At 38.5% G+C, this 11,911-nt stretch overlaps 1 protein-coding gene across 2 annotated transcripts; it reads left to right on the top strand.

The window, feature by feature from the left end:
• The first annotated feature begins 3,311 nt into the window (after window positions 1–3,311).
• Window positions 3,312–11,204, top strand: errfi1a (ERBB receptor feedback inhibitor 1a). Of its 2 annotated transcripts, XM_043252039.1 has the most exons (4): window positions 3,312–3,467; window positions 6,814–7,012; window positions 7,202–7,284; window positions 8,156–11,204. In XM_043252039.1, exons 2-4 carry the CDS (start codon window positions 6,864–6,866, stop codon window positions 9,292–9,294), a joined length of 1,371 nt encoding a protein of 456 aa, XP_043107974.1. In that variant the 5' UTR covers window positions 3,312–3,467; window positions 6,814–6,863; the 3' UTR covers window positions 9,295–11,204. The 2 variants fall into 2 exon arrangements, with proteins under 2 accessions (XP_043107974.1, XP_043107975.1); XM_043252040.1 differs by lacking the exon at window positions 3,312–3,467 and having other exon boundaries at window positions 6,864–7,012; window positions 7,180–7,284.
• Window positions 11,205–11,911: the final 707 nt, after the last annotated feature.

Genomic DNA, 11,911 nt, shown 5'->3' with positions numbered 1-11,911 from the left:
TGGAAAACTAGGTAGTGTACTAGTCGAAGTACAAGTGATGGTTCACAGGGGCGGTGTGTTCGGGATTAAGTTGGTGGTGACTGATCCTGGTGACTGGGACTAAGGGAATGTGTAGAGGGTTTGACAAATATGATATATTTTTTTACCTTATTATCTTTTTCCTCACTGAATATCCTGTTTCATTACTAAACTTCACCAACATATTTTGCCTTTAAAATCTGTTAAATCCAGGTCAGTATTCCTTATGCGTATCCAACTCTACTTTGATGTTATCGTGTTATTCAAACATTTCAAGCCTGCTTAAGACACCCTTACTGCTCCGAAGGTGCATGACTGCTTGACTTTATAAGGCACTTCCTATGTGTGCGTACAATGACATCATATCAACACTAGAGTGGTTGAATGTTGAATTTGTGTGCATGATGTGTGTGTAGGGAGTTGGGAGGGATCTGGCAACAGAGGAAAGTTCATGGCCGTGTTTCTATCAACACAAGGCAATCTGAGCTCAGATCAGCTCAGCTCTGTCTCCACACCTGATTGCAAAATGAGGTACATCGAATGACACAGAAACAGACCTTTATTTAAGTGACAATGCATCCTGCTGCAGAGTCATTCAGGTGGAAAAACTGTGACTTGGCTGGGTTAATGTATACACAAACTGAATAGCTTCTAATCCTTGTGAATGCATGCTGTTTCATGACAGCATACACGTTTACACACAAACTCTGCACGGTTATCGATTCATGCGTGCATGTTCACCAAAAATCTACATTTCATTCGCTCTCCTGCTGGCCACAATTGGCCTGCTGGAATGTGTGGAATGTTCTTGAAATTATAAGGGGATTAAAGTGAGTCGGCTCATCCGTGGCCAAATATCGGATGATAAGCCTATTGGGTTCGGAGGCCAAGGCCAGACACAGAGATTTGCAACACTGTAACACAAGCACATTTTGTTCCTGCTGCATTCCTGCCTCTCAGCTCTGTTTGTTTAGAACTTTGAGGGTTTTTTTGGTGTGGTATTGTGTTTGACCGTATGCGAATCTTTACCCTTAGTGTGCATGTGTACAATAGTCTTATGGCATGGAGTTAGCGGTCATATTTTATTTAGCACTTTAAAAGTATTTGTATAGAATGTATTGTAGAATTTTTTATTGGTTACAATGCAGTAAAAATTTTAAAAATAAAATTACACTGTGAAAAACAAAAGTTAAAGTTTGATGTTAAACTTAAATGGTTAGTTCACCCCAAAAATAAAATGTTGTCATTAATTACTCCTCCTCATGTCGTTCCAAACATGATCTTCATTTATCTTCAGTATACTGTATATTGTATACTAAACCATTTAATGTAGGTTGAGACGCCTTTTCTATTTACTTAAGTATTTTTCTTCATGTTGTTTGTAAAAAGAGGTATGTCACTCAATTTGTCCTTATTAGCCTGTCAAATTTCAAATGGATTTGCACCAAAATTTGATTGGACCCACAGCTTTTAACGTCAAAAACAAAAGGCTAAAAAAATTTAAAAACAAAACAAACATAAATGTCTTTGGTATTACGTATGTCATAATTGTAGCTTGTATTTAATGTAGTGTGGGTTACATTTTCTGTTAATCTTCTTCATGATTTTTGTGTATAAGGGCAATTCAAGTCATGGCAAGGCTTGGTTGGGACAGAATGCATGATTATATGGTAAGCTGCATTTTATTATTTGTCTTTAGCTTTGAGGGTTTGTACTGTCCACAGCAGACCTGCCACCTGACTAAAATCCCACTGTAAATGTGCATAAACATTGGGAAGCGATTTCATTATCTAACATTCACATGGGCATCTGGATATGAGGTGTGAATCATAGGTGTATTATATATAATACAACAGCTGTTATTCAGACCTGCACAGATCATAATGAAGAGACATCACCTACATCCATTTAGCCTGCAGACAATATGGGCTCCATTTCTACAGGCTGGTAAACATAATGTAGCAGTAAAACGTAACATTGTTCATCCATGCTAGCTTCTTATCAGCCGTGGAGCCACCTTTATGTCTGTCAGACACCTTTATGTCTGTCAGTCTCTGTGGATTCACCTGGCTGTAGGCCCTTATTTCTTCATTCTGTGCATTAAATGTCTCTCCTTGCACTTTTCACTTCCTTTAGCTTTGCATGGTTTTGTCTGTCTGTTCAAATCATTCTTGACTCTAGGACTCTGGACTCTCATACATGTCAGCAGACTGTCCGGTTTCAAGTACCTAATGTTTGTTTGCTGTGATGTCTGCCTCAAAGGTACATTTAAAAAAACACTATTGTTTTATTAGTTATATTTGAAATGCACAGGTTTGTTTAAACCATGGCTTTGAAATAAACTACAAATCTCATTCATACTGATTCAGAGAAAGGGGGATTTCATTTTTAATCGCACTTTGCTTTGGGACGTGTGTTTCTATACAGGGAACACTGAATATGTTCAGACTAATAATCTGACTTATATTTGTCAGCTATTCTATAATGTTAAATTCTGTCAGCAGCCAGAAAAAACATGAAGCCTATAAGTGGTATCTGATATTTTCTTCTAAAATTAGCATTGTTGTCTCAGGCTCTTATTCAAAGAATCTATTCATTGCCATTAATGTGAACTTACACATATAGAAGCTTGAGAAAAATGCTAATTTTATAACAATTTTATATGACACTTTTGCATCTGAACTCTTTACATGCTCACCATGCTTTTCGGAATAAAATAAAATCAGGCAAGCGATATATGAACAAACCCATCTATAAAAACCTTCTGAATGTAAATAGGACTGAAACTGTAAAGTTTGATGTATGAGGCTAATAGATGACATCATTTTCTTACTGTTTTGATTATATCATGTAATTTTTTTGTATTAGTATTAAAATAATTTGTGCATTAGGCTACAAATTAAAATGCAAACACAATTTTTAATTATAAAGACATTTCTCCAAATTATGTGTCATGGTTTGTCTCAGCAAGTTTGACGGAGACAGCAGTTTGACGTTTAGAAAAAATACCATCAATTTTTATATAAATACAACTGTGCCTAAGAGCCCTCATTAACACTGAGAACAAGTATGTGTGTGTCTGCATTTTTTATATTTTTTTTAAATCAAACCTCATATGTCTTTCCATACAAAACATGTACAGTAAGCCACCGCACAACACATAGAGGGTAACATTATTGCAGAGCCATTCACAGATAAACATCAGCTTGCGCACTGTGTCTTTAAATCCAGCCTGAAAGGGGCGGGGCCTATGAGTCCTCTGACTACAGTGAGCATTTAAAGCACCGCGCACACAGAAGACCCGTTTGTGAACGAACCTTTCGAGTGCTGCAATGAACATCCTCTAGCATCTATAGCGATAAACTAAAGCTTTCCAACGGGCCTAACGGGATCATTACGGCATTATGAACTTTTAATACCGGACACCTAGAATCTGTCAGGAGATTAAGGTGAATTTTATTGCGTTTGTCGCAGTGTCTGTGTTTGTGGTCTCTCTCTCTCTCTCTCTCTCTCTCTCTCTCTCTCTCTCTCTCTCTCTCTCTCTCTCTCTCTCTCTCTCTGTGTGTGTGTGTGTGATGACGACAGTGACGTGTGTAACGATATTATCAGATTCTGTGACAGGACATCCGATAAGGAGTTTGTGTGTGCGTGTGCGTGTGCGTGCGGCGTTTGTGTTCAGTTAGGAGTGTGGTGCAGAAAAAGTTCTAAAACGTAATTACGTTTATTTATTTATTGTTTTTTTGTTGACAATAATTATGACAATAATAATGATGATCAGCTGACAAGACACGCGTGATAGTGTCACAATATGTGACGTTAACAAATGTTGCTTCATTTAGTGCAAATATCAGTCATTTTTTTCGCACTTCAAGAAATGTATAAGGTGTGTTTTGTCAGGTGTGATAGAGTGCTAGTGACTCATCCCGCCAGTTTGCGGAAGCGGACAGGTAGATCGGGTATGGTTGCTAGGAAACCGCGGCGGAGGTGACAAGAGCGGGGTGTGAACGCGCGCGACTGTCTCTCCTTCATACCTTCTCACAATGTCATATCAGTGGTTTGTCAGGACGCAGATATTTCGTAATTTGAGGCCATGTACAATGACTCTACACTTTACTGCTCGACCTCTTTTCGAAATATTTTTGGTCGGTATGATTGACCTAAAATAGTTGTATACACTTGTGTTTGTATTGTGAATATGCACAAATAGATGTGTACTAGAGCCACTTTGAAATGCCGTGTGTTTTAGGGTTTACCAACAGATGCATGCTGGTCTTCAAGAAAATTAGTTAAATATTATAAGCTTATTTTTTATAACTATTGGTATTAAATACCTCACTTTGCCAATTAAGCACATTTGTAATCTAAAGATTTGTAATCTAAAAATATAATGAAATAACGACACTTGTATTAATAGAGCTTGTAGAGAACACATTTTTATGCAAACTCAAGTCTGCATAATTGACACTAATACTTTGAAGCTGCTTTGAATTATTCTTTATTGTATAAAGCGCTAGCCTATAAAGTGACGACTTGACAATGCATACGCATAAAATTTTCTTTAGGGTATATTTACTATAATGTTATATCATTGCAGTTCTTGTATGTGGACATTATGCTGATTTAATGAATAAATGTGGTTCTTCATCGTAGACATCTTAGTTTTAATAGAGCTAAAATAAGTAGTGAGTAGTGAGAGGTTTTGTAAGATTCGCTGATTCGTTCTTGCACAATGCAGCAAAATGTACGTTTTTGGTTCTGAGATAGTAGATTTAAATGTAAAAAAGGGTAGAATTAATGAATGTTCATCTGTCAGTGTTTCATAGAATGGTTCATGGGGTTTACACCACAACGAGGACAATTTCCACACTTTGTTTACTTAACATCCTTGCAACACATTGGCATTGTCTTCCCGAAGGCATTGAGAAATGTCTGCGCCGGACACTAGGAAGTCTGCCCGTCTTGCACCTGTTGTGAGAGGAAGCGCTTGTCCCGTGGGGTTCTTTATCACAGATCAGGTTGCATTGTGTGCTCATAGTGACCGTATCCAAGGTCCAAAGCTTTCAGGATGCATGACTGCTTGCATTTGTGAACCGGATCAGGGATGGTAAACAGAAATGCACGTCCATATTGAACCAATTGACCCGGTTTGATCACATACTCTTTTATGATATGACAGTGCATTGCTTTCTTTTAACTAGATTTTACTGCATCACAAACAATCTGAAAAATGTGTGATATTGGTTGGATTGCAATATTCCATGAAGGCATCTGTCGCATATCACAATGAGTTCTGCAGAAAAGCATTGTGCCATGATTACACATTGTGTCTGTTGCTTGCAAAACAGCCCTGCAATAAAATGTTCTATAAAATGATAATTGCTGTTTAATAGGGTACATGAGTTGTTTGTATCTCTGGAAGACTGTCGTAATGTTGGTGATTTGATAGCTTGTGAGTGTGATATGTGTTTGTAAGCTAAAACCTGGATGAACCTTGCCTCTGGGTCCATCACTCTTTACGTTCTCAGGGGTGTAAAGCTGGTTTCTCAAAGAGCGAAAACGTTTTACTTTAGAAGCTACTGCTTTAGACCATCTCTAGTGTTACACCTAATAGTAACACTAGAAACAAGTTCCTTCAAAACATTAGTTGTGTTCCCAAGGCATGAAATTTGAGACTCATTTGCATACATTGATTGATATTACATGGCTTCCTCTGTGAAGAAAGCAATTGCACGGGAACAAATTTCATCGAATGCAGCAATGTGATAAATCGCATTCTGTCAGTGAATCCTACAAGACTGGATTGAGTCTTTCACGGTTTGCACTGTTTCATGTGTGTGACATCTAAAAGAGCATTCGGTTTGGCTCTATCCTCGGGGCTTTGGGGGCATAAGTGCTGTTTAGTGCTGTCAAACTGAGCGCTTGTCATACCACAGGCCGTAAAGCTCAGCAGAATGTTGCTCAATGTTCTTTTCTGAAAGAGTTTGACTGGAGTCCCATGCACATGGCTGACTGCATTGCAAAGTGAGAGGATGCGAGGAGGAGGTGCATTGGATGGTGTGCTGATAGCCCAGGGCTCACTGCTCCATAAACAAGTAGACAATGTCTCAGTTCTTCCACAACAGCACCAAAACCACTGCAGTGATCTCAGTTAGGTTTGAATGTTCATATGGTCGTAATTGAGGTAATGATAAAATTTTACAGCTGAAACATTCCTCTTTCATTGCTTAAAAGGAGCTCTTGGTTGCATTTCTATCTGTTGTTTTTTTTTTTTTTATTGTTTTTCTTACAATTCCCTGACGAAATGAAAATAGACACAAATAAGATAAGTTAAGCACAAAATATTGAAACGTGTTTTAATATTTAAAAAAATCACATTGGCATTTCTTTGTAATTGTAAAATTTACTAGCAATTTCTTTTCCAAGTGTAGTTAATTATAATGAATATATAATAAATGTGAATCAGATTTGATTGCACATTTGAGTTTCTGAATGTATCTCTACTTGCAAGGCTTTTTCCTCAAAGTCTCAATTTTCTTTCCATTCAAGCTATAGATGGAAGCATCTCATTTGGGTTTTTTTCCTATTGTTTGCATCATGAGCTCAGTGTAAGATCTGTTCTGAAAGTCTAGATGTGAGAAAATACTTCCTTCCTGGGTTCTTTTTTCAGTGAGAAAGAGAAATTGAGAAGCCGGAGTCTTCAGTATTTGTTCTTTATTTATTCTTATTGCTGCTTTTGAGAGACACTTGAGATGTTTCTGAGATTTATGCTTTTGTCTTCTCATGGCTGTGTTTCAGGTACAGGCCAGCAGCTGCCAGCTTGGCAGGAGGAGCATTTCCTGGCCTGAATGCGAACCGACTGCAGCTGGAGCATGTCCACTGCAGGCTTGACTGCCCAGGAGATCTGTTTACCCGCGCAAAGCCTATTCCTGCGGGACAGCCATTGGCATAGCATGGCCGGAGCTAAGCCCTCTTGGAAATACCATGATCTACACAAGTGAGTGCAACACTAAAAGCACAAGTGTGTTTTTCTCGTGTTGAACATGGATTAGTTTTACAAGTCCCTGGACATGCTTTGCATGACTGAGCAGAAAAACAGAAAATGGCTTGTGATGTTAACATGGTTCATATGATGTTAATGAACCTCAGATTGTGTCTTATTAGGTCTCCTATTCTTAATCTACAGCATATACTTCAACATTGATTCTTCTATGGATTATAACATTCAGTCCCGGCAACAGGTGCTGCCATCGTTTTTAGGAGCGGAAAGTAAGTTACATTAGAACATACGTTTTGTCATTATGACAAGTTCACTTACCTTCATTTCATTTCAAACCTGTATGGTGTGATTTTAAAGCATCTTTATTTACATTTATTGACAATTGAGAGTAGCCATGGACAATGGCACCAAACAGCAAAAAACAAACAAACAAACAGATAACCCGTTAAAAATAGACTTTACAACATGTGCTATTTGTTGACAAGCTTTATTCAATTTAAAAGAAGTGGATGGGAAGGTTTTTAACTGCACATATAATCTTTTTCTCAAATAAAGTTGTTGTATGTCTGACAAGGTTAATTTTGTGATATATATTATATGTGATACTTTTATATTTAATTCTCTTTCCCTCTTTTTTTGGAGACTGATAGTGACTGTTTATGGAAAGAACTGTAAAGTTATCTGCAAAAAAAAAAAAAAAATATGGGTTTGCAATGACTTGCCCAAAAAATGGTGTTTATCAGTTCCATAAACTCATGTACTAAATAGTAGAGACAGTGTTGTCAATAGATAAATAAAAGGTGCAATAATGCATTGAAGTGTGTGGCTCAAATAGTAGAACATGGTGCTAGCAACACCAGGGTCATGGGTTGGATTTCAGGGATTGAACAAACTGATTTAAAATCAGATTTTTGGATAAATGCATTTGCCAAATGTAATGTATAGTGATACATTACTATATTAAAACAGTGATTATTACTATTGGAAAAAGTCATAAGCTTAAAGATGAAGTGCAATTTTTGTTGTCACTTGTGGTCACTTTTTTTACATAGATGGCATTGATTATGTTTTTAGGTTTCATAATTTGTATAAAAGTGTGCTCATATGTGATCATTCTCTGCTACCTTCCTGTTTAAACAGAACAGCGGACTCCTCTTCAGTCACCAAACAACCCAGTAGGCCAGCCCTTGCCCCCCAAAAAACCAAGACCTTCCCAGCTCACCTTGCACACAGACTCTTTTACATCCAGCCCTGCTGAAGACGACCAAGTGGTTCCCTGCTTTCAACGTCTAACAGTATCTGACCGCATCAGTCCTCCACAGACACCCAGCCGAGTCACCAAACCCCTTCCCCCGATTCCTGGTTCAGCAGAGCTTTCCCCGGATCAGGCTATGGACAGTGAGGTAGAGTTCTTCAATGGAGATGACAATCGCTGCCTAGTTTCAGAATCTTCCTCAAAACACTCTTCTTTCCGCTATGGAATGCCCAGTCGGAGGAGTTTCAGGGGCTGTGGACAGATAAACTACGCATACTTTGAAGGTCCAACCTCCATGCAGAAGCCACAGATGCAGCCACAAAAACTGAGGCAGGAGCGGGAAACCCAGCAGAGAGAACAGGAACTCCGCGATCACCACCACCACCAACAGCAACCGCAGCAGCAGCAAAACTGTTTCCGACAGCAGGAACGTACGCAAAGGAAGCTGCGGCGCTCCCATTCTGGCCCCGCTGGCTGCTTCAACAAACCCACCTCCTTTCGGCTGTCCAGTCACCACCGGAACATGCAAGGCCTGGATAAACCGGAAGTTCCTCCCAGAGTCCCTATTCCGCCACGACCAATCAAGACTGGAGACTACCGCCGCTGGTCAGCCGAAGTCTCACCTGGAGCCCACAGCGACGACGACCGACCTCCGAAAGTACCTCCTAGAGAGCCTTTATCCAGCGGTAGTTCACGCACTCCGAGCCCAAAGAGCCTTCCAGTGTACCTCAACGGGATCATGCCCCCAACACAGAGCTTTGCCCCGGACCCTAAATATGTCAGTCGTGGCCTGCAACGACAGAATAGTGAAGGTTCCCCATGCATTCTGCCTGTCATGGAGAACGGCAGGAAAGCAAGCACTACGCACTACTTCCTTTTGCCACAACGTCCATCGTATCTGGACAAACATGAGAAGTATTTAACAGACAGCACGGCGAGTCGAGGCACTGATGCCTCGAATTCAAGTTTGGACTGGGACTGTCAAAGCAAAAAGAAAATGACGCACCAAATAGACTTGGTATGAAAAAACTTGGTATGAAGACTTTTTCCGCTGCTTTGTCGCAGCTTTGTTCTATCGCTCTGAGCGAGTTACGTATGAATTGCAGTTACTGGGATTTCTCTTGTTTTGGAAATAGTTGTAACAGTTCTCTTAGAGCGAGCTCAAACTATTTTGTTTTTTTTTGTTGTTGTTGTTTTTTTTTCTTTTTTTAAGTTAATTTCTATGTGAAATGTAAGTGTTGAAATGATGGTGCAGTTGTTTGGTATTAGCTGGTCTGGTACCTCCATACTTCAGTGTTGTACATTTTCATAGTCTCATTTTATATCTCATTGAAGATTATTTTTATGTCTCAGAACATGTAGTTGAGCATGTTCGTCTGATCATAGGGACATAGGGTCAGTAAACGCTTCTTTTACATTTGTGTTTGTGTCTACCATATATGAAGTATAAAATAGGCCCCATTTTTTTACGGCCGTCATTTTAAGTGAAGGGTATTCCATCTTATTGCATTGCATACTGCATGCAAGCACGCAATCTGACATATGCACACAATTTCGCAGCTCTTCTGTTGGACTAATGCTTTCTGCTTTTGTCAGGACACTCTTTTGTGTGCTTTTGTTCATGTGGCCTGTCTGTACAATTTGTATTCTTGATTGTGTGTTACAAAGGAACAGGCTAAGTATTGCTTTTCTGTTCTACGTTGTGTGTGTGTGTGAGTGATTTGAGAGCTGAATGTGTTACATTTGCCCAGTTTTGGCACTGCTTTTAAGCTTTCATAAGCTGCTTAAAACGGCAGCTGAAATGTTGCCCTCTGAATGAACGGAGTATTTCCGATCCCTGGCTTCTCGCTGAGGTGCAGTGTGTTCTTTTGTTGCACAAAAAGCAATACTTGTAAAACCTGTGAATGAGTTTCTCCCCTCTTTTAAAGTGCTGTCTCCACTTGAAGCTGTGAGCCATTGTCTGCAATAGGATTTTCTCAAGTACTACCTCCCATTATAGTTCTACTTCTTCTTAAATACCCAACAAAGACTCAACAAATACAATCTCTTTGACGTACACAGGTCCATACAAGGAAACGGTTGCCCCTGATTTATATTTCTTCATGTTTTGCCCATTCGAAACAGTCAGTCATTAACACTTCCTCATTGAAAATGTATCTTCGACCGATTTTTAAGAGCTATGTGGAGTTAAAGTCCATTTGTGATGCGTTTGGCTGAGCTCACACATACTGATCTTCCTGTTACTGTACATGCATTCCTGTTAGACATGATTACAGTGGGTGTGGGCACCAGAGACTTTGGCTGCTGGCAGCTAGTGAATGAGATGTTTTATTATTCTATATTGTTTCCAGAACCATCATGATAACTCAGTAAATGTAGCAAGTGCCATGCAAAAAAAGGGGAAAGTAAAAGTATGAAGACACGCTGTTTGGAATCTATGAGGTCAAGTACAGCTTTCCACCTCACAGGATTTTGAATTAATTTGATGCCATGGTTTTTACCCTTTATTTTACCAGTTTGTTTATCAGGAAATGTTTACATTTATACCATATTTTCCTTTTAGCAGTCTTACCTATATATAAATAAAATAAAAATTAAATGAAGGCAAGTTCAAGAAGAAATAGACATCTCTGCTGAGTGTGTGTGTGTGTGTGTGTGGGTATGCATATGTATGCATATGTACGTATATGTATATATATGTGTGTGTGTGTGTGTGTGTGTATATATATGTATATGTATATGTATATATATGTATATGTGTATGTATATATATGTATATGTGTGTGTATATATATATATAATTAGCAAAGTGCACTGAGAAGAACAGTATGTTGTGATGTGTAAAAGTATTTAACATTGTTCTCTTACCCAAACTGAATAGTTTTTAGCCTATTGTATCCTGTAAAGTAATAAAAATAAATATTTATGAATCAAGTTTGTCTTTATCTAATATTCTGTTGTATTTCATTCTCTGAAGTATGTTGTATCTCTGAGAAACGCAGAGATATAGCTGTTTTGCCTGTTTTATCACATCCACGCCCCTGTGCTCTGCCTCATTACTATTGGCCTGGCTCCAGACAGGAGGAAGGTGAACTGTACTTTTGCATTTAAAAACCGATCTTAGATCAGTTCTGTGGTTGCCTTCACAAAGATAATGGGTTGGTTTGAAGGGATGCGTGTCTCGGAGCGGTTTTACAGGGCACCATCTAGCAAACCTGGGAATTACTCACATAGACCGGTATTTTCTGCCTTGCTGATTGGGGAAAATGCTGTTGCTCTGGTCTTTTTTTTTTTTTTTTTTTTTTTTTTTGCACAAAAGCCTCGGATGAAATGATAAGCAGTTAAAATGAGCAAACAGTATGTTCAATATGTCCAAAATTTAGAATTTAAAGTACTAACTAATATATAGAAACTGAAATGAATGAGTATGGTCTTTTTTTGTGCCCAAAAGCTTTAGATGAAATGATAAGTGGGTGAAAGAAGTGAACAATAAATTCCCTGTATGTCTCAAACCATTCAATTTAATATGCTAAATAACTTTTAAAAACTAAAATTAACCATAACTTTGACCACCTAGAATGTCACATAATCTGTTACTGATTTTGCTTCTGGCTTTTTGAAATTAAAATTTTAATTACTTC

Source organism: Puntigrus tetrazona, chromosome 11 (assembly GCF_018831695.1).
Source record: "Puntigrus tetrazona isolate hp1 chromosome 11, ASM1883169v1, whole genome shotgun sequence".
Taxonomy (NCBI): domain Eukaryota; kingdom Metazoa; phylum Chordata; class Actinopteri; order Cypriniformes; family Cyprinidae; genus Puntigrus; species Puntigrus tetrazona.
The sequence above is the reverse complement of the archived record's forward strand: the minus strand, read 5'-3'. Positions and strand labels throughout refer to the sequence as shown.